The 27,548-nt window shown below is 46.0% G+C and overlaps 1 protein-coding gene across 1 annotated transcript in view; it reads right to left on the bottom strand.

Annotated features, from left to right (window-relative positions):
* The window catches only part of LOC124555913 (CLIP domain-containing serine protease 2-like), a 113,029-nt gene that overhangs the window by 30,519 nt on the left and 54,962 nt on the right, over nucleotides 1-27,548 (bottom strand). Inside the window, exons 4-6 of the mRNA XM_047130002.1 lie at nucleotides 25,723-25,828; nucleotides 20,902-21,104; nucleotides 411-509 (exon numbers count right to left, since the gene is read on the bottom strand). Coding sequence (XP_046985958.1) covers nucleotides 411-509; nucleotides 20,902-21,104; nucleotides 25,723-25,828 — 408 coding nt within the window. The remainder of the gene's footprint in view (nucleotides 1-410; nucleotides 510-20,901; nucleotides 21,105-25,722; nucleotides 25,829-27,548) is intronic.

Below are 27,548 nucleotides of genomic sequence, written 5' to 3'. Positions count from 1 at the left end.
TTAAAACATTAGAACCTTACTGTCCACTGATGAAAGCCATGTCATAAAATGAAAAATTAGTCTTAAATTCTCTTACAGTGTCTGTAAAATACAGAACTACATCACAGATTTTAACCTTACAAAGCTCTGTGGAAAATGAAATAACTATTTATTCTGTCATTTATCAGATTTGGTTTATACCCAATCTCAATGCCTGCGTTCATTCATTGCTGCCAAAATTCATGCTGCTGATTTAAATCAGTGACTCAAGATCTTACAAAAAATTCCTGTACGACTTGTTCGATGTTTTTTAAATGCAAATTTAGTAATTATCAGAAACCTAAAGGTAATTTGAGGTTATTTGCTCGTTTATTGACAGAAGTATAATAAGACTGAATCACAGTTCAGACACAAGGATGGCGGATACTCACGTGACTCAGTCTTGCCCCAGCCAGCGACTACGAGGTCACGACCGGCGTAAGAGAGCCTTCCAGTGCTGCCCGTCGGCAGGCAGATAGGTCGGATGTAGTCTGCAAAGCCACCAAAGTTAATAAACTGCTCAAGAAACCACTACACTACACTACACTACACTACAAGAGATGTGACACTTATTTCATAAAATACGTACCAGCTCAGACATTTCAACGCGTCTGTGACGCTCTCCCACGATACAAACAAATCTTTGGTCATTCGCATGTCGACATAGTTTTTCCACTCTCTATACCCATTACTTGTTACATCGCGGTGTTTATCTTCGACGATTGAATCCAGTTATGATTGATGAACTATGTACCGAGCAAAGCGCTTAGGGTACTGATCTAGCACCCGGAAGCAGCAGCGGCCGTCAAGAGTTACGAGGTGTGTGAGAAAAGTAGTGCGACTGACACCACTGCGAGCGATCTGCGTTGGTTGCTGATCGGTTCCTCGCAAAGTAACACGGCTGATTATCTCCCACGTCCCGACACCTGTGTGGCCCGAGCTTTAGTTCCATCACTAAGGCTGGTGACACAAGTTTTATGATTCCACCACTTTCTATACTGAAAGACGGATAAGAACCATATGATTTATAACTGACCAATTTCTTCAAACCACAAGCTCTTGGTTGTCCAACCTAACAACAAAGATAATAAAAGAAAGGTTTTGAGAAACAGGTGCTTGTCACTTTATGTTTCTTTTAATGCTAAACACATTGCGTACTATAGTGTGTTGAGACGTGGTCAGGCCTGAAAAACTGGATGGAAGCCGTCCCATCAGACAATGAAATTCCAGGCGAATCTGCTACAACGCCATTGTACGCAGGATGGATTTCCAATTACTGTTTAGCTTGCAGGTGAACAACAGAGCACGATGGAGGAGCCAGTCTAGAGACCAGATGAATTCACAGCGGAACAGAACATAGAGTTGGCAGATTCTGAAGTCGGTACTGTGGAATGCTTTCAGGTAGAACATTTTTGAGAAGTGTGTGTATTATTAGTGTGGAAAATCAGCGTTTTACGTAAGAGCAACACAGATGCTAGCCGATAATAAGATTGGAGAGACACAAAATCGAAAGCTGGCCCTAAAACTGTAAAGGTACATCCAATGCGAATTTTAGAGAATACCAGGGGAGGGGGGACACTTTGATATATCCCTACTACGGGATAATTTGCTGCAATGCCTGATGTGACACAACAGCATATGTTGGAGGGCGACTCGAGACACTGATCATTCAGACTCGTTGCTGGGAGATGGCAGGTCTGCTCCAGGAAAGAATACAGCTGTCCGTATAACAGCCACTGTTTATTATTTCATGTGCACAGTGTGGAAATCACAGTTTCTTGAAACCTATAGATTGATCTTGCAACACCTGACAATGAAACACATCATTCTGTTTGTATCAAAGTTATGACTGACATCAAGCAAGGTGACTCTGAGATTACTGTTTACACAATGGGAGCATTATGATTTCTTTTTAATCTTAGTTTGTAATGAAAATATAGTAATTGGTTCCGTTAAGACACTCCAGAGTAAGTAGTTCTGTAAAGAGCAGCTAGTATTAATTTAGTCATAATGCAAAATAAGTACATTTCATACAAACAGAAACAGTTACGAACAACATTAGTCACATTCCTGCAGCTGCTTCCTATTACTTTTTACCGACTGAAAATGCCACAATTAAGTGTTTTACAACGCCAGAAAAAATTAGTACACCATTTTAGAGGTTTCCAATTCACTCAAAATTTATTGTTGCAACTGTACATATGGAGTATACGAAATTACTACATTCAGAGATCAGTAGCACAAGCGATTCAGCGGGACCAGAAATAGACCCATGCGGAAACATCCATATTATTACGTGGTGTAGGCTTCACGGGCGGCAATGCAGGCGCCGACTCTGGCATCCAGTTAATCTTATAGGTGGCACAATTGTCCGTGGATACGTTGTTTGTTTGTTTGGTGGGGTTTAAGGGCGCTCAACTACTGAGGTCATTAGCGCCCAGTCACAGTTGTTAGAGCACATGAAATCTAGTAAAGCTCAAGGGGAGGGGGGGACACCAGAAAGTCCTGACAAAGATGCAGATAAAATAAGTAAAAAAGTTAGATGTCTTTGGACAAGTCAGTCAAAGTTATAAAACGCAGAACACGAGCAGCTGCTCGAGCGTCATCAGCTAAAATATCCGGTAAAGTAGATGGCAGGGACAGGACAACACGAGATTGACTGAAGCGGGGGTACGACAATAAAACATGGCGCACTGTTAGTGCTTGACCACAAGGGCACTGCGGGGCTGGGTCACCGGAGAGCAGGTAGCGGTGGCTAAACCGGCAATGCCCAATCCGCAACCTGGTCAGAAGGACCTCTTGTCGCCGAGATGGTCGGGAGGAGGTTGTCCAAACAGTTGGGAGCGGTTGTACTGCCCAGAGCTTGTTTCCTTGGAGGGATGACCAAGCATCCCACCACAACGACACAAGCCTCTTACAAACAACCCCACGAACGTCAGATGACGGGACACAATGGGAGGCTGGCCGAGGCAGGAGGACTGCAGCCTTGGCTGCAGCATCTCCAGCCTCATTCCCAGGCACTCCTACATGTCCGGGAACCCACAGAAAGCTGACAGGAGAACCATTATCAGCGAAAGAATGGAGGGACTGCTTTATCCGTTGAACCAAGGGATGGACCGGATAGGGAGCTCCAAGGCTCTGAAGAGCACAGAGTGAGTCAGAGCAGAGTACATACGATGAATGGCAGTGGCGGCGGGCATACTGAACGGCCTGATGGAGAGCAAAAAGCTCGGCCGTAAAGCTGGAACATTGGTCGAGGAGCCGGTATTTAAAGTTGGCGGCCCCGACGACAAAGGCACAGCCGACACCATCGTCAGTTTTGGAGCCATCGGTGTAAATAAAGGTGTGACCGGCAAGTCGAGCACGAAGTTCGACAAACCGTGAGCAATACACTGCAGCCGGAGTACCCTCCTTCGGGAGTGAGCTGAGGTCGAGGTAAATATGAACTGGAGCCAAGGTGGTGTCAGGCTCTCACCCTCTCTGAAGGTGGTAGGGAGGGCAAAATCCAATTGTCGAAGCAGGCGACGGAAGCGGACTCCGGGGGGCAGCAGGGCAGACACATAAAACCCGTACTGACAGTCGAGAGAATCGGCGAAGAAGGACTGATAAGAGGGGTGGTCGGGCATTGGCAACAGCCGGCAGGCATACCGACACAGCCGGTAGGTCAATGGCAATTCGGCAGCTTCAGCATAAAGACTCTCGACAGGACTAGTGTAGAAGGCTCCGGTCACAAGACGTAACCCCCGATGGTGGATGGAGTTGAGACGGCGTAAGAGGGATGGCCGAGCAGACGAGTAGACGAAGCTCCCGTAATCCAGCTTCGATCGGACTACGGACCGATACAAGCGAAGCAGGACAGTACGATCCGCTCCCCAAGATGAACCACTAAGAACTCTGAGGACATTAAGGGAACGTGTACAACAGGCCGCCAAATAAGGGACATGCGGAGACCAACAAAGTTTCCTGTCCAATGTGAGCCCTAGAAACTTAGTTGTTTCCACGAATGGGAGAACAACGGGACCGAGATGTAAGGATGGCGGAAGGAACGCTTTATATCGCCAAAAGTTGATACAAACCGTCTTCTCTTCAGAGAACCGGAAGCCATTTGCCACGCTCCATGAGTATAGGCTGTCTAGACAACGCTGAAGGCAGCGCTCCAGGAGGCATGTTCTCTGGGCACTGCAGTAGATCGCGAAGTCATCGACAAAGAGAGAGCCTGAGACATTAGGTGGAATGCAATCCATAATTGGAATGATCGCGATGGCAAAAAGGGCTACGCTCAAGACAGAGCCCTGAGGCACTCCGTTCTCCTGGAGGAAGACGTCGGACAATACGGAACCCACACGTACCCTAAACTTTCGATCCGTTGAAAAGGAATCAATAAAACTTGGTTTCCTGGAGACCAAGGACGAGCGGACAGTGCAGGCGGAGGAGCAGTTGTAATTCCTCCTGATTAGATCGAATACCTCTTATGTTCCAATGTAACAAGGCCATCGTTAGTCAAAGAAGAGGGGGAACGAGACGGGGGAAGAGCTGGTCACCTCGACGGCCGCGGAGGGCCAGGTTTCGAGGGAACAACGCTATAACCGGCGGGAGGCGGATCCTGTTCCATCGAGTCGTCGCCAGCTGCGGCCGCTGTCCCGGGTTGTGTAGGAGGGGCAGCATCATTTGCCGACGAGAGGCCAGCTGAGCGCCTGGCAGCAGAGCGTCCCGGCGAAACTGAGGACAGCTGGGAGCAGCGACTCACGGATGGAGCGTCAGACGAAACGCGCCGGGGTGGAGAGGGGGATAGAGACTTCTTCTTGGAGGCCTTCTTGGAAGTCCGAGGAGGCACAGGGATGGTGGGCTGGACCCGAAGAAGGTCCTCACGCGCGGGGTCCGTTTTGGAATGCTGGACCTTGGAAGCTGCGGTCCAGAACGTTTCCCCAATGGACGCCTGAGAAGAGGATCGCTTCTCAGACGGTGGGGTGGGGGAGAGGTGGAGGAAGGGTGGCCCCTGGGGCAGAGGGGGCGGGGGCCGCGGGGGAGGAGGATTTGGAAGGGAGGGATTTGGGAGGCGGAGGGCAGAGACCCCGGATGGGGGGAGGAGGTGGAGGGGCGACAGGATAGGGGTGAGGATACCGTGGAAGGAGTGGACACGACTGAGGCAAACGAAGTGGTCAACGTCACGAGATGGAGGCAGTAATGCTTCTTCCTGACCTCAGAATAAGAGAGACGATCCAAAGTTTTGAGTTCTTGAATCTTCTTCTCCTTCTGATACACGGGGCAGTCTAAGGATCTAGGCGAGTGGATGCCAGGACAATTAACGCACCAAGGTGGTGGGGTGCTCCTCATCAGATTGCAGCAGAAGGTCCCGATGAAAAATAACCCCCTGCGTCCTATTCAGTGCCAGATGCGGGACAATGGACACTGGGATGTCCCCTAGTCGGTCGCACGCCTGGAGCGCCGCCGACTGTGTGGCGGAGGTGGTCTTTATAAGAACGGACCCTGAACGCATCTTACTGAGAGCCGCGATTTCCCCAAAGATGTCCTCGATGTGCTGAACAAAGAACATGGGCTTGGAGGTGGCGAACGTCCCCCCATCGGTTCGAGGACCAAAAAGCGGGGGAAGTACTTCGCCCCAAGCCGGCGGGCCTGTCCCTCCTCCCAGGGAGTAGCCAAGGGGGAAAGGGCAGGAGAACCAGAACCAGAGAAAGTACCTTTCCTTTTGAACGACTTGGCCGCAGAGCGACCTGATACGTGTTGATGTTTCATCCGCGAAACGTCCGCCCTGATACCACCCACTCCGACCAGAGGCTCTCCCCACAGGCATTACCCAGCCTCAGCAAGGGCCACCTGGCAGGATGACCATTGCCGGGAGTCCTGATGCCCCAAGGAGACGGGCATCTACTCCTTGGCCGACATGGGGAGGGTGCAGCTCAGGTATCGGCAGTACGATCCCTATGTTGTCAGGGGGCTACAACCTAGAGGGTACATGACGACCCCACCACAATGGGCTGGCTACCGTGTTGGATTTCGGGTGCCATGGAAAGTCCATCATGATCGTAGGTGCAGATGGGGACGCACTATGGGCGAAACTTGTACAACCCATCAGGCGTTTAGGCCCAATTTGAGGAATAGTGGGTATGGTGCCAACACCGTTACAATGCTGAGTGCCAAGGTCTTAGTGCACTGAGGACCAGTGGTACACCACGCAAGGCGTCCTTCCCCAAAAGGCTCGTACTTCTGTAGAATTTTGAAAAATGGAGGTCAAACCCCAAGGGGGACCATCACATGGAAGACCGAAACGGTTGAAACTTCTTTTAGTCGCCTCTTGCGACAGGCAGGAATACCTTAGGCCTATTCTTACCCCGGACCCGCAGGGGGGTGTGGATACGTTGTGCCAAGCCTACTCGACCTGTTCACGTAGTTCTGTAATGTTTGTTGGTCGACGAGTCGGAAGAGTAACTTCTCGTCCCATCAGTTCCCATCCGTGCTCGACTGGAATCAAATCCGGAGATCGTGCTGGTCAGAGAAGTTAATACACGTTGAGTTCCACGGGTAATGTGCAGCGGAGCATTGTCGTGTTGGAACAACTCATGACCTATCTGTTGCAAGAACAATGAAAGGACAGGTCTATCAACATTCTGCACGAACTGGGTGTTGCTTAACGTTCCCTCTGTGATATATATATATATTCGGTGCCTACAGTGCCACGTCTTTCAGTGTCACACAAATTTTTATTTTTAAAGGGGATCACTTAAGACTATTTCCATTAGTTCGCCCCTCGAATTTCTCCCTCATATCACAAAATTGTCGTCTGATGTAGTACAAACTGAAAAAATAAGTTCCTTTTAAAGCACAGTTTCGCATATAATTTATATTCAAAACCTTACACCTGTGTCACAGAACAAATCCTACATCGAGAATACTTTACACAAGTTTAAGGGAAGAAATGCTTCCGATAATTATTACAGCATTTAAAGAACATCAAAATATGAACAGGTTGAAATGAACAAACAGTACACGAGACTATGTTAATCAATTCAACTGTAAAAAGCTAAGGAGCATATTATTAGCAAATTGAGAAATATGCAAAAGTGAAATGCCAAAATGAGCACTTCTCTATTGGGAGTAAATCAAAAAAATCAGAATGGCTGAAAGAGAGCACAATAACATGAGCCATAAACGAATAAGAGCCAAGCAAATAAGAGAATAGGCAAAAATGAGATGCCTACAAAATGAGAGCTGGCCGAACTCCGTCGGCTCGTGGCGGCACCTCGCGGCCCGTACGCAACACGAGCGCCTGTGATCGCAATGCACTCTTAGCGCTCGCGGCGGCGTCTAGCGGCCAGTACGCAAGCTGTGCGATTGCTGTCGCAGGTCGACCCTTAATCTATGATGTTACACCTCCACAAACATCAAAGGTGAACGAGAGTAGCAACGTATCGCAATCCAGATCATAACGCCTGGGATGGGGGCAGTGTCTCTTGGACGAAGAAGCACTCTACGAGACAGCGCTCACCAGGTCTACGTCGTACGCGCAAAGGACCATTACTTGCGAACAGGCAGAATCTGCTTTCATCTCTGAAGTTCATGGCGGGCCATTGCAGCCACCAAGTGATCCTCTGACGGCACCACCCGAGCCGTGCACATTTATGCCACGGCGTGAGTGGGAGGCGGGAGAGAGATGTGTGTGACAGGAGTCCCAGTTCGCAACAGTTCGTGTTGACACGTCTGGGCTCACAAACTCTCTTACCTGTGCAGTGGTAGCTGTAAGATCTGCACTGCTGTTCATACAAAATGACTATCCTGACGGGCGTCTGTGATGCGTGACGTCCAGAACGTCTTCTACGGGAGTCAGGTACCACCAGCGTTGTACAACTGACTCAGCACGTCCAACTTTTGTGGCAATTCTCCGAAAGGACCATCGCGCCACTCGAAAGGCCACAATTCGACCCTTTTCAAACTCGTTCAGTTGGCTATACGAAGCACAAGTGCGTCTCCGTGGCATAGTTGCCTGCTTGCTTCCACCACAGGGGGTCTTCTGGCTGGGTACACAGGGTACACACACAGATGGCGCTCTGGTAGCTATGCCACTACGCAGTCTGTTTGCGGACGACGTGAAACCATTACCAGTACATCTACTAACCCCAGGTGGCATACGCCATCATCAGATCGAAAACGATGTTATCTTTCCAGGTGAATAATTTTTTTCCGCCAGTGTACTTACTATTACTAACTGTAAATTAGATTGTAAATATGGATAATGTAGTACAGCCATCGCTATACAAATAGATTCAGTGTAGTACATAGACTCGAACATGTGTCAGTACATGAATCCCGTTCCCACTATCGTTTCCTTTTTGGAGATCATTCGCAAAATTGCTACCTCATATTGACAGTCAGAAGCATGTTTCACTCACATTGTGATAGAAATTTTGTGACCGTGCCTTCCAGGTACTAATATCACCAGAACTGTAATGCGAAAGGCCTATACAACTTGTTTTCCGTTAGTTTTAATAAACAGCTCTTTGGAATAACTGAGCTATGTCTGTCATTGTGGGAGGTCAAAACTCTTCAGTTCAAACATCTAACATCTCTGAGAAGATGATATCTTACGCAGTATTTTAATTAATTAAAAGCATCTACATGAAAACATTTACGTTTCATACATGTTGCCACCACAAAATGGATTTCAGCTTCAGTCCTCACACAGAAAGCTATCGTTCGATATCGATAACGACGGTATGACACGTAATTTTTTATTTTGATAATACTACGCTAGGTAGTGTTCCAGTCTATGAACCATGAGAACTTTGCTTCGTAGAATGTAACAGATTTGTATCGTTTCCAGAACCTAACACCAGAAATAGATTGCTTCTACAAAATTTCTCATCTCTTTGATTTCTCCACCGCACTGAGTGGAGATAGTCAATGTGTCTCAACTGTAAACGACGGTGCTACCGATTCATTCAGAGTACTCAGATCACACAGTTTTATTTGCACTCGTTCAGTGCAACGGTACTGGTGTCAATCTGAACAGAAATGAACGGTCAGGCATAGGACAAAAATATGCAGATGCCACGAGATATGCGTGCTTGAACATAACTGGAGATGCTAGAAAAACCTGGGTGCCGCTGTTGTATCTGACCGCGGACGGCACATGTGCAATGTTCTCAGTACGTTGTAAGCGTCAGCCGTGGTCAGAACCGTGTTCTGTGTAGATGTGAGTGCATTATGTCGGAGATAACTGAATTCGAACGTGGGAAAATTGTTGTTGCTCGTATGGTGGACGCTTCCGTAACCAAGGGAGCCGAAGTATTTGGTGTTCCAAAAGGCACCACAGACAGGGCCAATATACATCACCCGCTGAATCACGACACGGACATGTTGAGTGATAGTGACAAATGGTCATCCAGGAGGTTTGTGACACAAAGCAAGAGGTCGACAGCTGCAGAAGTTACTGCAAAACTGAATATCGCACTTGCGAACGATGTCAGCGCCAAAACACCGCGAAGTGGGCTCCAGAAGCAGGGAACTTTAGGGCGAGACGGGATTTCAAAGCCACTTATCAGTGATGCAAACGTCCATAACAGGAAAAAGCGGTGCCGAAACCATAAAACCTGGATTGTAGAGCAAGTGATTTCGTCGCATAAGTCTTGTTACATACTGTTTCCAGCTTACGACCCAAGAGTGAAACATGGCAGGGGTTCAATGATGATTTGGGGAGCCACATCACGGTATTCCACGGGCGCCATGATTACTCTGCAAGGTTGGATTACTGCCAAGAACTGTGTGACCATTCTGGCTGAACAGTTGCGTCCCATAAGAATATTTGTTCCTGAATGGTGATTCTGTGTCACACAGTGACTGGGAGTCTGCTCACACAGCTCGCGTCCTCCAGGATTGGTTTTGTGAGCACGAGGCTGAATTTCCGCTATCACCCCTGTCCATCACAGCCACCAGATCTCACTAATATTGAGTCCTTGTGGTCTACTTTGGAGATTAGTCTTCCTCCGTTAGCGTTATCTGAACTTGCCACTATTCTGTTGAAAGAATGATTCAAGATTCGCGTGAAAACCATGCAGGATCTGTATTTACCCATTCCAAGACGAGTGGAAACTATTTTGAATGCTAATTGGTTTCTTAAACTGTATTAGACATGGTAGAGTGTCGTGTTTATTTTTGCCCAACTCCTGTATCATTTATTGATTGCTAGGTGTTGAGTATTCTGAATCTATGACAGCCATAAACAATTTTAGTCGCTGCAACACCACGTGTAACAACGCCGCATCGCGGTGCTATTGAGTACATTCCCGGGTCATCAGGTTTCGGCGACACCACAGCCATTACGACAGCGGGTTAGGCTGTTTCCCGCCGACGGAAACCTTTATCGCTGCGCGTGGACCACACATCCCGGTGCATTACGAAAGCTCTGTCCACGCGTCACGCCTGACTTGGGAAAGCTGTTCGTGTAGCCTTAACCGACATGATAGCTAAACTTCCTTGATTGATGTCAACTATTGCCTAATGATGGAGTTTGGGAGAACATAACATCAATCATGAATTTAAATACCTTTGCAGGAAGGCATTGTAGCTAAGGAAGATTCTACATTTTTCTATTAAGCTGTATGTTTATCCTTGTTCTTCTCTTACCACTTCCACTCACGTTTATTTTTCGAATCCACGTTTAAATAGTTCTGTTGCAGAATTCTCTAAGACTGTGTCTTAGAGAAACTATTTTTTTCTCCATTCGTGCTTGTTTTCCTCGTATGCTGAGATCTAGAAATCTCGGGATAACACATACAGGTGAAATCAAATGAAGCTCCAGTTTTGATGGCTTTGCTCATTTTTCGAGGCTTCGCGAAACGCTACATATGGCAAATATACACTAATCCTGCTAGTACTTTCATACTGGTAACATAGGAATGTCTAAAATTTTATGCCTGCTTTCTTAGTATTGATCTATTTTATTGTTTTATGTTTACATAAAAAGCTTTTTTTGCATTGTCATACAACTATCCTCTTTTTGGTCCCAGTGAAGGCAGATTTACTACGTCTTTCAGTATTACACTACTGGCCATTAAAATTGCTACGCCACGAAGATGACGTGCTACAGACGCAAAATTTAACCGACAGGAAGAAGATGCTGCGATATGCAAATGATTAGCTTTTCAGAGCATTCACACAAGGTTGGCGCCGGTGGCGAACCCTACAACGTGCTGACATGAGGAAAGTTTCCAACAGATTTCTCATACACAAACACCAGTTGACCGGCGTTGCCTGGTGAAACGTTGTTGTGATGCCTCGTGTAAGGAGGAGAAATGCGTACCATCATGTTTCCGACTTTCATAAAGGTCGGATTGTAGCGTATCGCGATTGCGGTTTATTGTATCGCGACATTGGTGCTCCCGTTGGTCGATATACACTCCTGGAAATGGAAAAAAGAACACATTGACACCGGTGTGTCAGACCCACCATACTTGCTCCGGACACTGCGAGAGGGCTGTACAAGCAATGATCACACGCATGGCACAGCGGACACACCAGGAACCGCGGTGTTGGCCGTCGAATGGCGCTAGCTGCGCAGCATTTGTGCACCGCCGCCGTCAGTGTCAGCCAGTTTGCCGTGGCATACGGAGCTCCATCGCAGTCTTTAACACTGGTAGCATGCCGCGACAGCGTGGACGTGAACCGTATGTGCAGTTGACGGACTTTGAGCGAGGGCGTATAGTGGGCATGCGGGAGGCCGGGTGGACGTACCGCCGAATTGCTCAACACGTGGGACGTGAGGTCTCCACAGTACATCGATGTTGTCGCCAGTGGTCGGCGGAAGGTGCACGTGCCCGTCGACCTGGGACCGGACCGCAGCGACGCACGGATGCACGCCAAGACCGTAGGATCCTACGCAGTGCCGTAGGGGACCGCACCGCCACTTCCCAGCAAATTAGGGACACTGTTGCTCCTGGGGTATCGGCGAGGACCATTCGCAACCGTCTCCATGAAGCTGGGCTACGGTCCCGCACACCGTTAGGCCGTCTTCCGCTCACGCCCCAACATCGTGCAGCCCGCCTCCAGTGGTGTCGCGACAGGCGTGAATGGAGGGACGAATGGAGACGTGTCGTCTTCAGCGATGAGAGTCGCTTCTGCCTTGGTGCCAATGATGGTCGTATGCGTGTTTGGCGCCGTGCAGGTGAGCGCCACAATCAGGACTGCTTACGACCGAGGCACACAGGGCCAACACCCGGCATCATGGTTGTGGGGAGCGATCTCCTACACTGGCCGTACACCACTGGTGATCGTCGAGGGGACACTGAACAGTGCACGGTACATCCAAACCGTCATAGAACCCATCGTTCTACCATTCCTAGACCGGCAAGGGAACTTGCTGTTCCAACAGGACAATGCACGTCCGCATGTATCCTGTGCCACCCAACGTGCTCTAGAAGGTGTAAGTCAACTACCCTGGCCAGCAAGATCTCCGGATCTGTCCCCCATTGAGCATGTTTGGGACTGGATGAAGCGTCGTCTCACGCGGTCTGCACGTCCAGCACGAACGCTGGTCCAACTGAGGCGCCAGGTGGAAATGGCATGGCAAGCCGTTCCACAGGACTACATCCAGCATCTCTACGATCGTCTCCATGGGAGAATAGCAGCCTGTATTGCTGCGGAAGGTGGATATACACTGTACTAGTGCCGACATTGTGCATGCTCTGTTGCCTGTGTCTATGTGCCTGTGGTTCTGTCAGTGTGATCATGTGATGTATCTGACCCCAGGAATGTGTCAATAAAGTTTCCCCTTCCTGGGACAATGAATTCACGGTGTTCTTATTTCAATTTCCAGGAGTGTACAATGACTGTTAGCAGAATATGGAATCGGTGGGTTCAGGAGGGCAATACGGAACGTCGTGCTGGATCCCAACGGCCTCGTATCACTAGCTGTCGAGATGACAGGGATCTTATCCGCATGGCTGAAACGGATCTAGCAGCCACGTCTCGATTCCTGAATCAACAGATGGGGACGTTTGCAAGGCAACAACCATCTGCACGAACTGTTCGACGTTTGCAGCAGCATGGACTATCAGCTCGGAGACCATGGTTGCGGTTACCCTTGACGCTCCATCACAGACGGGAGCACCAGATGGTGTACTCAACGACGAACATGGGTGCACGAATGGCAAAACGTCATTTTTTTCGGATGAATCCACGTTCTGCTTACAGCATCATATGGTCGCATCCGTGTTTCGCGACATCGCGGTGAAAGCACATTGTAAGCGTGTATTCGTCATCGTCATACTGGCGTATCACCGGGCGTGGGTGCCATTGGTGACACGTCTCGGTCACCTCTTGTTCGCCTTGACGGCACTTTGAACAGTGGACGTAACATTTCAGCTGTGTTACGACCCGTGGTTCTACCCTTCATTTGATCCCTGCGAAACCCTACATTTCAGCAGGATAATGCACGACCGCATGTTGCAGGCCCTTACGGGCCTTTCTGGATACAGAAAATGTTAGAGTGCTGCCCTGGCCAGCACATTCTCCAGATCTCTCACCAATTGAAAACGTCTGGTCAATGGTGGCCGAGCAACTGGCTCGTCCCAATACGCCAGTCACTACCCCTGATGAACTGTGGTATCGTGTTGAAACTGCACGGGCAGCTGTACCTGTACACGCCATCCAAGCTCTGTTTGACTCAATGCCGAGGCGTATCAAGGCCGTTATCACGGCCAGAGGTGGTTGTTCTGGGTACTGATTTCTCAGGATCTATGCACCCAAACTGCGTGGAAATGTAATCACATGTCAGTTGTAGTATAATATATTTGTCCCATGAGTACTCGTTTATCATCTGCATTTCTTCTTGGTGTGGCAGTTTTAATGGCCAGTAGTGTACGTCTAATTCCTTAATTTGTGGCTATTTCAGTTGATCGGCACGATCTTAGATTTATGATATTAAGATTGAGGTCATTAGTCATATGTAACGTAAGTAGAGGAGGGGGTAATCCTTTCTGTACATGGCACCTGGGTTAATGCTCAGTGTGGTGGAGATGAGTGTGCACGTCCGTAGGTGGTTTTCCCGATCGATGTGGCACAGAGTGAGAATCTATACATTATGTATGATATTTCAGCGTGTTTGTAAACAAGGGGAACTTCATGAAGTAGCAAAGAAAAAAAATATGCTCTAGAAAACCGTCTGCCTAAGGTAGTCGAAGAGCAATTCACATTAAGAGAACGTACTTTCACACAGAGGAGATGGAAAAATCACAGAGAAAACGGAAAGCAATGTTCGATAGTTACCTGCGAGACGTTTGATCATAGAACATAGCGCAGCAGGATATCACTCCAAGAGGTTAAAAGCTAATAAACACAAATTGCGGAACAATCTCAGTCATATTTACGTGCATCAGGAACTTCCCGAAGATGATAAGAGATAAGGAGAACAGGTCAGAAGAAGGAATGGAAGCAGCTGGTTTAATAATCATACACATGAATAAAAATAATTCCTGTACTGCGATTTATACCCGTCCGGCACATTTTCTCTAGTATTATAACAGATAATTGCAAATCAGTTTTTCATCGTGCAGATGGAGACCACACAAACGAATACTGCTCGTAGTGTTTCTTGTATGGTCCAGAATACACAGAAGAATCCGGTTTGTTTCTTGCGACAAAATAAGTTTTCTAATGACATTTTTAGACGTGTCTTCCATACAGCTGTTCCGCATTGGCTTAGCGCAACGCTCAGTTTAACGACATTTCCTGTGGTACACGGCATAATGTTGAACATTTGTTCTCCACGTCCTCATCCGATCTGTTACGCCTGGCGTGTCGTGGTGGACCGCGCCACGCTTTCTGTCCGTCGCTACCTCTGCTCGGCGCGCTGCCCAGTTGTTGCTTAAGTGCTGCCTTTTCTGGGTATATTGCTGCACCTTTTAGCGTAAATCGTTAAACAGTCGCCCTAGACTGTTTTGGACCGCTCTATAATACCGACACAAAAAATTTTATTTAATAATTTATCAGTAGTTTGAACCGGTTAGGAATGGTTGTGTCTTACAATTAGTGTGTAAAAATGACTACCGTATTAAATTCTGTCACGGCTGTAATAAGTTAAGCTTTTGCAGTTACGTGCTTATTCGAGCAGTACATTAGTGTTGGCAGTATGAAAGATTGCTAATGAATTGCAATCAACCTGTAGGCCCTTACTATAATAATTTTGTTGTTGCGTCATCAGTTTTCTGACTGGTTTGATGCGGCCAGCCACCAGTTCCTCTTCGGTGCCAGCCTCTTAGTCTCAGAGTAGCACTTGCACCTTACGTCTTCAATTATTTGTTCGATCTATTCATACATCCGTCTACACCAAAGGTTTTCACTGTTTGCATCTCCCTCTAACATCATGGCAGTGATTTCGTGCTGTCGTAATAAACGCCCAGTCATATTGTCCCTTCTTCTTCGCCGTTTTTGCGGAAACTTCTTCATCCCTTATCTTATCGGTACACTTCAATTTCCATAGTACCACACGTCAAACGCTACAAATGTCTTCTTTACCGGCTGTTCCGCTGTCCATAATAAACTAACGTACAATTCAGTGCTCCAGATACACACTTTCAAAAATTTCTTCCTCTTATTAAAGCCTATATTTGATACTAGTAGACTTATAGTGGCCCCATTTTCCTCCGATAGTATGCCTTCAATGTCTTCCTTGCTTCGTTCATCACGGGTTATTTTGCCTCCAAAGTAGCAGAACTTCGTGGTAGCCAGTTTTGATTGAGTTTATACAGTCACATTTCTGCTACTCCACATTACTATCGTCTTTTTTTTGTTTTACTATCAATCCATATTCTGTGCTCGTTAGACTGTTAATCCTGTTCAACAGGTCCTATAATTCTTCTTCAGTTTCACTGAGGATAGTAATGTCATCGGTGAACCTTGTCCTTGATATACTTTCATCCTTAATTTTAATCCCACTCTTGAACCTTTGTTTTATATCCGTCATTACTTCTTCTGTGTACGAATTGAACAATAAAGACGAATGACTGCATCCTTATCTTTAATCCCAGCACTTCGTCCTTGGTCTTGCACTCTTATTATTCCCTCTTGGTTCTTATATATATTGTATATTACCCGTAATACTCTGTAGTTTACTGATACTTTTCTGAGAATTTCGAATATCTTTCACCATTTTACACTGGCAATCGCTATTTATAGATCGACAAAAATGATGAAGGAAGTCTTCCTTCTGAGCTACCTCTCTTGTGTCTTTAGTTTTCGTAAAGCGAAACTGATTGTCACCTCAATTTTCTATTCCATTCTTCAGTATATTCTTGTTAGCAAAGTGGATGCATCAGCTGTTAAGCCGATCATGCGATAGTTCGTCGTACAATGATTTACTAATGACACACATGTATGAATATCAGCTTTTGAGACTACTTTAATTCCAAGCTTTTCCCTGTACTTTTATGGTTTTTGTTCAGTAATTGAATCTCCTGTTCAATACTCCTTTCGTATTCATATTTAGAAACCTGAAGATGTCCCTTGGGCATGTGTGTGTGTGTGTGTGTGTGTGTGTGTGTGTGTTGCCCTTAGCGTTAGTTTAAGTTATATTAAATAGTGTGTAAGCTTAGGGACCGATGACCTTAGCAGTTTGGTCCCATAAGACTTTACCACAAATTTCCAATTTCCAAAACCTGAAGATGTCCTGTAGACCGAAACACGTAATAAAAAAATTTGTTTAATTCAGTTGCCGAAGATGTTTCAATTACATATCTGCAAGAAAAAAATGTCTGTCGCTATGAATTGCGTACGTTTTCCGTCGGCACTGGGCGCCGAATGAAACACATTGTGAGCATTTTGTTAGGGCGATATGCATCTACACATTTCAAAAACGAAGCTGCAGATTTCAGCCGGTCTCTTATGAGAGACATTCGGGGTACTTTTTTAATGAAGTAATGGAGATTTAGTGTATTCGTCGACCAGTTCGGTTATTACAAACACTGAGAGCCTGTGTAATAATGCCCACAGAAGCGGAATGTGCCAACAAGAGAAGATATGTAGGAAGGTCACTCCGAAAGTGATGCCCTCTTCCTTTTGTGTGTTGACTTTTGGCGTGCGAGCCATATAATGTTGATGTAGTACTAATTTCTGTATTTTCAAGCTAATGTCCTGTTGATTTGATTGTTGTGTAGCTCGCTTAATATATGTCTATTTACAATGACTTGAAAAAAGTCACTGAATAGTGATATGCACATATACATTATCGCGTACACGAAGTACGAAAAGGCATTGCATTGTCGGAGCTGTCATTTGTTCTCATGTGATTCATGTGAGAAGAACTAACAGTTTCAGAGACTTTACTGGTATTATAGAAATATGATTTTATGTGTATAGACCTGCCAGTTAGTAGGAGACCCAGGTTAGATTCCCGGCCTCAGTATAAATTTTCACTCACCGCTTCAGTCTGTACACATAAAATCATATCTGTATGAGATCGTTAAAGTATCTAAAACTGTGACATTTCATTTATATAAGTACCTGCTCCTGGGTTTCTGGCTGGATCCCCCATTTAAGTTCGATGCTACTCCAGAATATGAAGAACCTCGGCAATTCTGTTCATATGTAAAGGGGGAATTTAAAGTAGAATGGGGTGGGAATGCGAATTTTTATCGAGGAGGGAGATGTACTAGGAAATCAGTGTAGTTGTGTGAACCGCTGTGCCAAAGTGGCTTAGTGGTTAACGCACCTGCATAGGAAGCAGGAGACCCAGATTCGATTCCCAGCCTTGGTACAAATTTTCGCTCGCCTCTTCAGTCTATACACATAAAATCTTACCGACATGATTATTACCATACTACCGGAATTAACTAGCGGAATGGTAGTTGGAGCTAGACACATGGGACATTACATTTCGGAAATCGTTGGGAAATCAACAATATGAGATCCACAGTGTCATGAGTGTGCCGGGACTACCAAATTTACATTACTTCTCACTATGAGCAATGCAGTCGCCGGTGGCCTTCACTTAACGACCGAGAGCAGCGGCGTTTTAGTAGAGTTGTCAGTGCTAACATACAAGCGACACTGTGTGAAATAACCCCAGACATCAAAGTGGGACGTATAACGAACGAGTCCTAAGAACAGTGCACCGAAATACAGCGTTAGTGGCCTATGGTAGCAGGACGACATTGGCTGCAACGGCTGTCCTGGGTTCGTGACCATATCGGTTGGACCTTAGACGACTGGAAAACTGCGGCCTGTTCAGATGGTTCCAGATTTTAATTAGTAAGATTTGATGATAAGTTTCGAATGTGACTCAGACCCCACGAATCCATGGACTCAAGTTGTCAACAAGGCACTGCAACCTGGTGGTGGCTCCATAATGCGTGGGCTGTGTTTACATGGAATTGACTGGGTCCCCTGGCCCAAATGGATCTTTGACTGAAAATGGTTATGTTCAGCTACTTGCAGCATGTTCCCAAACAATGATGGAATTTTTATGGACGACAATGTACCACATGTGCCATGTCACCAGACCACAGTTTGTGGCTCGGGTATAGGACTACAGGGCCAACATTTATGCAGACTAAATACTGTCGAAAAATCTGTAAGATCGTGGCTAGCCTCCAGCTGATTCAGGTTTCTACGACAGTGGCTTTCAGGCTCTTGTTGATCGATGGCAAAAGTGACTAACGAATGGAGGCAGTTGTGTGGAAGATTATATTATTTGCTGAAATCTTGTTCTACTTAACTGTACGACATTGTAGCGTCTGTTCAGAAGTACGATGTAATGTTCCTTTATATATGCTAGCACGACCGAAGAAACAGGCACTGTGGCAACTACAGAAGTTATGAAATACTTTCTCGTTTAGCGCGAGCGGATGCCTTATCATTAATCTATCCGAGCACACATCACGACCAGACCGAAACTTCCATATGTCGTCCACCATGTATCCATAACTTGCGCTCGTACATCCATTATGTATATTCCCATACAGGGGAGACATTTTACTCGAAAGTCGCTTGCCTGGTGTCGAAAGATAGTACGATATTGCAGTGCCTGTGCTGTTCAGAAGTTTTGGGTTGTGAAGCGTGCTCGAATAGCCTAATGAAAGACCATCGCTGGTGATAAGTGGCAGTTCTGGGTTCCAGTCCCGGTCTGGCACAAGTTTTCATTGCTGTCATTCAATCATGCAGTTGATGGTTTCCGGTTGTCCATACGCGCAAGTGGGAATATATGTCATGTATTATTTAACTGTATTTGCTTCCACGAAAATAAAAGAGGCATAGGTTTGGGAATGATCTTCATAGATGACTCAATTGGCCGATTATGATTACTCGTAGGATCACATTTAAGGAAGCGCAGAAAATAGTCAATAGAGTGCAGTGCAATAAAGCGGCTGGGGTGGATGAAATTAAGTCAGAACTCATCAAATACAGAGGAATGTCAGGTCTTAAATGGCTACACAGGATAATTGAAATGGCGTGGGAGTCGGGACAGATTCCATCGGACTGGACGAAAGCAGTAATCACACCAATCTTTAAACATGGAAACAGAAAAGATTGTAACAACTACAGAGGTATTTCTTTAATCAGCGTTGAGGGTAAAATCGTCTCAGGTATTGTTGAAAGGAAAGTGCGAGTATTAGTTGAGGACAATATGGATGAAAATCAGTGTGGGTTTAGGCCTCTTAGAGGTTGTCAGGACAAGATCTTTAACTTACGGCAAATAATGGAGAAGTGTTACGAGTCCAACAGGGAATTGATCAACATATCTACATTGCAACATATAGATCTATAAAAGGCATATGACCGGGTTCCTAGGAGGAAGTTATTGTCTGCTCTACGAGATAATGGAATAGGAGGCAAACTTTTGCAAGCAATTAAAAGTCTTCACATAGATAGTTAGACAGCAGTTGGAGTTGACGGTAAATTGAGTACATGGTTCAGAGTAGTTTCAGGGGTAAGACAAGGCTGCAACCTGTCTCCACCATTGTTCATATTATGTATGGATCATATGTTGAAAACAATAGACTGGCTGGGTGAGATTAAGGTATGTGAACACAAAATAAGCAGTCTCGCATATGCGGACGACTTAGTTGTGATGGAAGATTCGATTGAAAGTTTGCAAAGTAATATTTGAGAGCTAGATCAGAAATGTAAGGACTATGCTATGAAGATTAGCATCTCCAAAACGAAAGTAATGTCAGTGGGAAAGAGATATAAACGATTTGAGCGCCAAATAGGAGGAACAAAGAACAGGTGGACGGTTTCAAGTACTTAGGATGCATATTCTCACAGGATGGCAACATAGTGAAAGGACAGGAAGCGAGGTGTAGCAAAGCTTATGCAGTGAGCGCTCAGCTACGATCTACTCTCTTCTGCAAGAAGGAAGTGAGTACCAAGACTAAGTTATCTGTGCACCGTTCAATCTTTCGACCAACTTTGTTGTATGGGAGCGAAAGCTGGGTAGATTCAGGTTACCTTATCAATAAGATTGAGGTTACGAATATGAACGTAGCTAGGATGATTGCAGCTACTAGTAGATGGGAACAATGGCAGGAGGGTGTCCACAATGAGGAAATCAAACAAAAACTGGGAATGAGTTCTATAGATGTAGCAGTCAGGGCGAACAGTCTTAGATGGTGGGGTCATGTTACACGCATGGGAGAAGCAAGGTTACCCAAGAGACTCATGGGTTCAGCAGTAGAGGGTAGGAGGAGTCGGGGTAGATCAAGGAGAAGGTACCTGGATTAGGTTAAGAATGATTTTGAAGTAATAGACTTAACATCAGAAGAGGCACCAATGTTAGCACTGAATAGGGGATCATGGCTATGCTCCAGACTGAACGCTGAAAGGCATAATCAGTCTTAAATGATGATGATGATGATGTAGAGGAACTGTGTTTATTACGTGTGGTAGGCGCGTCGCGGTCGAGGCGCAATAGCGCGATGTCGTTGAACTGGTTGGAGCTGAAGGGCTCGTAGTCGGGGTGCGGCAGCGACTGCTCGACGCCGAAGTCCTGCGGCGGGTCGGCGCACGTCTCGCCGCCCGTGTACTCCTCCACGCAGTCGCGATCCAGGTCCGTGTTGTACTCGCCCAGCCGCACGCTCACCCTGCGCACACCAAGCGAACTGCACTGCTGCCTCCTGCCCCCTGACGTCAAGCACTGCCAATGTGCGTCCAGTGCAGAAACAAAGAAGCTTTAATAAAACTAAACACGAGGAAGGTGAGACATCCCACATGACACTTGCTGATGTCAATTCTCACAGAAAAACAATATATTTGGAAACAATACAAACTGCAACAGTAAAATAAACTGCTGACGATTAAAACTTGTAACAGGACATCCGCCTCTAGCATTACTTTTCCGCAGCGTAATAGTCGATACCACTATTATTTTCCGAGTTTTGGTCAGGTTAATATTATCTCAGTTGCTTTTCTGAAAACTTTCATATAATTTTATACACAGTATGTTATATTTCAAGCTAAAATTTATCGAAAGGAATTACTTTATTAAACATTTAAGTTTTGATTTTATAAGCGATCAGTACTAGTCGTGACAGTGCATTTAAAATTACTTTTTTTAGAAATATCCGAAATTTCGAATTACTTGCACACTTAAAATTGCTATTATTAATTACGCAATCCTGTACTGTTTACTATGTTTATTTCTGGATCCATTTATGAAATAATGATCGAAATTAAGTATGTAACGAAAACTGGTATGAATTCATTTGTTAAGAAAAATCTATAAACCCTTTGGAATATTGTTATTTCCGCAGAGTGATATGATTGGACGTATTTTTATATAATCCGCGCGAACAATGTAATTTGGGCTTTATTAATGTGAAAAACCAAAATACTGTATGATATACTAAAATGTGAGAAAATCGGTGGAAAATATATTTACGTAAAAAAAAAATTCTGCAACAATGAGCTTCTAGTTTATTTAGTTCAAACCAATCGTGAGGAACCGATGATACAATTTCAGCTTCAAGAGCCGGCCGCGGTGGTCTTGCGGTTCTAGGCGCTGCAGTCCGCCACCGTGGGACTGCTACGGTCGCAGGTTCGAATCCTGCCTCGGGCATGGATGTGTGTGATGTCCTTACGTTAGTTAGGTTTAAGTAGTTCTAAGTTCTAGGGGACTGATGACCTAAGATGTTAAGTCCCACAGTGCTCAGAGCCATTTGAACCATTTGAACCAGCTTCAAGAATCAGACCCCTAGACAAGAAGGACTGGAGCCATCTCAACATGACAAGCTAAGTAAACTTGAAAGTTTATTGCAATCTTCGCTCCTCACAAATCTTCATAAAAGGCTTTGCTTATTAATTACTTGGACTGGGCATTGTTTAATGTGGACAGTAGGTGGAAGAAGGAAGGAGGGGGAGATTACAAGGTGCAACAGCCGAAAGAGTAGCAAACGACAAAGTTTTACTTATTGTGTGTACAGTAATAAGATTTGTAGGTGTTTTAGCGGTATTAAGGGTGCCACATCTATGAACAACAATGGTTCTAAGGCTGGTGGTCATCGATCCAAACTGAGTTTGGCTGAAGGATACAGGTACGTCATTCCATGATGCTTCAACGCTATGACAGAGCTCATAAATAGCAGTGCCTGGAGAGTGAGGGAGTGCCAGTCTCCCTGAAAACCGTGACCACATGTTTTCAGTTGATGACATCTAGAAAACGCGTTGGCCAGGGCAACAGTCGGATACCATCTATATCAATCAGGATCGGATGAGCAGCAGGCAGTCTTGCGTTATTTTGCTGAAAGATAGCGTAAAGATAGGGCACTGACACCGGCCTTAAGACACCATAAATTTAACGGTTGCTGTCCGAATTATGAAAGGTGATCGTTTTGAGTACCCGTTGGCACCCTATACCATCATGCCAAGTGCTAGGCCTGTATGACGGTGACAAATGCAATCTACCAATATTCGTTCTCTTCAGAGCCTCCACACATGGATACATCAAACGTGATTCTGTATTCAGAACTGGAAATTTCCTGAAAATTTGATATGGTCACACTCCTGTGTCCAGTGTTGACGTTGTACACATCATTGTCGGCGCACATGTGTCTGCTGCTGCGTCAAGGGATGCCGCCATGATGGCCGCTGTGCTGATATACTGTGGTACTCCAGACGTCAGGCGTCATAGTACTGACCGTCTGGACACTTGTGCTGTCCCAAACAAGCACATTCCCTGTCTCAACTTACGTGGCGTGGTTGTACGGTCTGTAACTGCCAAAGAGACGACGTGTTGTTCTCTCGGTCTCTAGTCTTGTAGGGCCTTCGAGATTTTGTGTGTCGTTAAGTATAGCCACACTGAAGGCGTAGAGTCCATATTCGCATGATGCTTAACAATGCGAGCAACAGTAGCATAGAACCGCAGTCTCAGTAATCCATGGTACTACCGCTACCGAATTCCTGCACGTGCTGCTAAAGGTTTCTTCTTCGTACCCGAAGCATGACACGATCTTCTCACAAACAAACAACTTTCAAATGTGACTTCCTTGTCAGAAGCTCACTGCTTTACCTCCCCTTATACAGGATTTTCGGAAATTCGCGTTAAAAACTTTTGGGACTTGTGGAGGGGAATGAGTACACAATATTTTGAACAGGAACCCAATGCCTGGAAACGAATTCTTTTCGTGCTACAAACGTTGAAAACATATTTGCTTGCTAGGTTTGCAACAAGGTAGTCATGGTGGGGATGCTTACATCGGATTGACTGATGTCATTTGAAGTCTGTCCTATCTCACTGACCTGGTTCGAGCCTCATTCACGCATCTGTGTTAGAGGTGGTCTGGAGTGTTGGAGGGGATATGGATGTAGTTGTTGTCCATCCAAAACATACCGGACTGTGCTGGGAGCAACATCCATTGCACGCGCAATTGCTCGTGTACTCGTTGACGCTTTCTCTTCAATATGATGCAAGGCGGTCTCTTCCAGTTCGGGTGTGCTGCGTCTCCACGGAACTCCACGGTCACGCCTGATGACGGCGAAGGTAATCTCTTCTCGAAGCCTTTCGGTAATTGTGACGAAAAGGGTACGCGATGGAGTCGGACGTTGTGCATAACGATCTTCATAAAGGCTACTAGCAGTTTCTCGATTACTATCAACTTCGCCATACAGAAGGATCATGTCGGAGTATCCTGCAAACGAGTACTCAAACATGCTGCTCTGTAACTCACAGACACCTGAATGAAGCTCAAGCCAGGTGAGAGAGGTAGGTTAAACGGATGAAGCACGGAATCTGTAAGTTTCCGGACGTGGGTTCTCTTATGTACTCACTCTCCTTTACAAGTCCTAGAAATCTGTATCGGTAATTTCCGAACACCCTGTATACAGACCGTAGATGACGTCGCTGCTTCTTACTTTGCGTGGCTGCACTGGAATGCTAATTACGTGCATGTCCTGGCATAAAGTACACTTCATGGCAATCTGATGTTTCTTGCGTGTCGCTTCCTGGTGTCATAATTTTAATGGCCAGCAGCGCAAATGGAAATCTGTGCAAGTGTAGGAAAATTAGTAGTCTCTTTGACAATGGTCTAGTCGTTCGTAGCACTATATGCCTCTGATACTGTTATTTACACGGCAACCCTCTTGAAAGTTGTTCTAGGAAATACAATATTGGTCTTTTGAAACTACTTGGTAGATTAAAACCTTTTGCCTTATTGGGACTAGAAATTACGGGTGGAACCCTAATGCTAGTGAGCAAAGCCCTTGCTCACTGAGCTAGCCAGGTGCGGCTTACAACCCACGCTCACATGACTTCTGTGAAGACCTCTCCTCCAATTTCCAAACTTCACTGAAACTCTCCTGTGTACCTTCTACAGCAAAGCTCTGGGTTCGAATGCCGATCCGGCATACGGCTGTAAGCTGCCAGGAACTTTCAGAACAGCACATATTGTCTGCAGAGCAACAGGATCATTCTGGAAATAAGCCATTTCTCATCAGTTTCCAGGAGTGTTAGTCCCGCGAGTTGAAGGAGGGTTTGTGTCAAGTTTGGAAAGTGGGAAAGAAGTACTGAGAAACTGAGGAAAGGAAGTGTTGAGGGTGTGGGAGGGAGCTATGGAGGAAGAGCAGATGAGATTCGAGACTTCGTAATTTTTTAAGATAAAGGTCTGGTCTTCATGGACAAGTGCTGTATGTATCGCTACGACTACGAGGAAAATCAAACAGTAGAAACATACTGCTCCACCGCCGTCGTGAGAGCTGAAGATCCAATCATTATTGGGCAAGTTGATGCTGTTTTTTGGGCCTGCCATGGTGTGGTGCCGACTGATTATGTTCGTTTGGGGCAAACCATTAAAGAATGACACCTCCCAGATCTCCAGACAGTCTTGCGGGAGACTACGACAATGGGAGTTTTTAACCATTGCGCGACGGGAGTTTTCATCATGACGGCGAGCTGGTTTTCGAGGTGGAACACTTATTGAACAGCCAAAATGCAGGCTCGTACAACAAAGGCCCGTGCTAACTCACCCCTCGTGGGGAAAAATTGAAGGGTGGTGACTATATAGAGGAAAACTCACCAGGTTTCATAGTCGCAGCTTCACATTTTGGAGGCGATGATTAAAATTGCAGAACTTGCCCCCCTCGCACTGTTGCACATTTGGCCGTCGTGTTTAATGGAATACATTTTGATATTGGACATAAAATCGTTTTGTTACTATCGGAGAAGCAGGCGTTGCAATGACTGTAGGGGACTGCTTGGCGGATACTCACAGGCGATAATCACGGATGTCCCTCCCGTTGACGCAGTGGGACGCTGTGAGTACATATCTGCTGTTGATGAGGACTCCACCGCAAAGGAACAGCAGCTGCCCATCCCCTGAAAATGCAGAAAAATCGTCACGAGGTACCACCCTGCAATTAATGAAACACGTATGAGGAAAAGGATAATATCTAGTGACATCTCTGTTAATAATTTCTGGGACTAAAAACAACATTTCAAAGGCTGGAAAATAAATGAGATTCCGACTTTCTATAAAAGCCAAATGTTTACGAGAAAACAAAAACGCTGTACTGCATTTCAAAGCAAGGCTAATTATGGTGACTGCCTCTTCAAAGATAAAGATGTGTTGTGGAACATGGTATAGATCACAGCAACAGCTGTTCACAAATTACGCCTCAATGAGAACGTGTCAAGCACGCATGACGACCCTTATAGACTTTCACAGTAAGTGCTTCGCAGAATATGAAGTAATATCAAGATTGTGAGTAATCATTTATCAACTGATACGTCCAAGCAGACACAAACACAACGCCGCAAAAAAATTGCAACAACAAAAAGGAGTTGTGCGACGTAAACAAAAGTTGGTAGAGACTTTCTAATCTGAAAGAGGATGTCTACTCAAATTTCACGCCAGTCGCATAAGAGTGGCGGTAGTAGCACTACTATGACTATTCAAATCAGGTTTGCTTTCAATACACGCTGTAACGATACCTTTGGGATTGGACGTGGTGAGTTGATGTTAGCCTAGAGTGCCATTAATGCGACAGAGACGCCATTATAAACACCACATTGAAGTTGAACGAGGTCGTGTAATAGGGCTACGAGGAGATGGATGTTCGTTCTGCGGTAATGCAGAAAGACTTGGCAGGAATGTAGCCACCGTTCAGGTAGCTGGCAGCAGTTGTCGAGGGAATGTACGGGCTCCAGATGGCCACTTGGTAGTACCGACAAGGACGACCGGCGCACCAGCTGGCAACACAATGACAATGGCGAACTATTTCAGACTGATTACTTCAAGGTCAGCTCCGAGCCAGAAGCCCTTTAGCGCGCATTCCAGCGATCCAACCAGCCGCCGTTTTGCGTCTCTAGTGGTGACAAGCGAGAGCTCATTGGAGGAGGGACTGGAAGTATGTGTGTTTTCTGATGAAAGCCGGTTCTGCCTCGGTGTTATTGATGGCTGTGTGTTGGTTAGCAGGAGGTGAGGTGAGCGCCTGCAACGATCGTCACGGCGGCGTAGACACACTGAATCTACACCTTGGGTTGTGCTCTGGGATGCGGTTTCGTGTGACATTAACAGCACTCTCCTGCTTATCCCGCGCACACTGACTGCAGTACGTCACTCTGGTGATTCGACCTGTTGTGCTGCCATTCATGCACAGGAATCCTGAAGGTGTTTTCCAGCATGGAATGGCGTACCCGCATCAGTTACCCAAACTCAGTTTGGCTCGATGACCACCCGGCTCAGAATCATTGTTTCTGGTAGAGATGGCACACTGAATAACCTTAAAGCACAAACAAATTTATCACGAAATCTTGCTACTGTAAACGAACATGCTCTACAGACTGTCGACATACTGTGCTTGATCACCAGATCTGTTTCCAGTCGAGAACATATGGCACTTTATCGGACGAAAACTCCAGCGTCATCCACAACTAACGTTAACCGTCCCTGAATTGATCGACCAAGTAGAACAAGCATGGAACTCCATCCCACGAACTGAGTTGGGTTTGGGTTGTTTGGGGGAGGAGACCAGACAGCGAGGTCATCAGTCTCATCTGATTAGGGAAGGAAGGGGAGGGAAGTCGGCCGTGCCCT

This window comes from Schistocerca americana, chromosome 1 (assembly GCF_021461395.2).
Source record: "Schistocerca americana isolate TAMUIC-IGC-003095 chromosome 1, iqSchAmer2.1, whole genome shotgun sequence".
Lineage (NCBI taxonomy): Eukaryota > Metazoa > Arthropoda > Insecta > Orthoptera > Acrididae > Schistocerca > Schistocerca americana.
The sequence above is the reverse complement of the archived record's forward strand: the minus strand, read 5'-3'. Positions and strand labels throughout refer to the sequence as shown.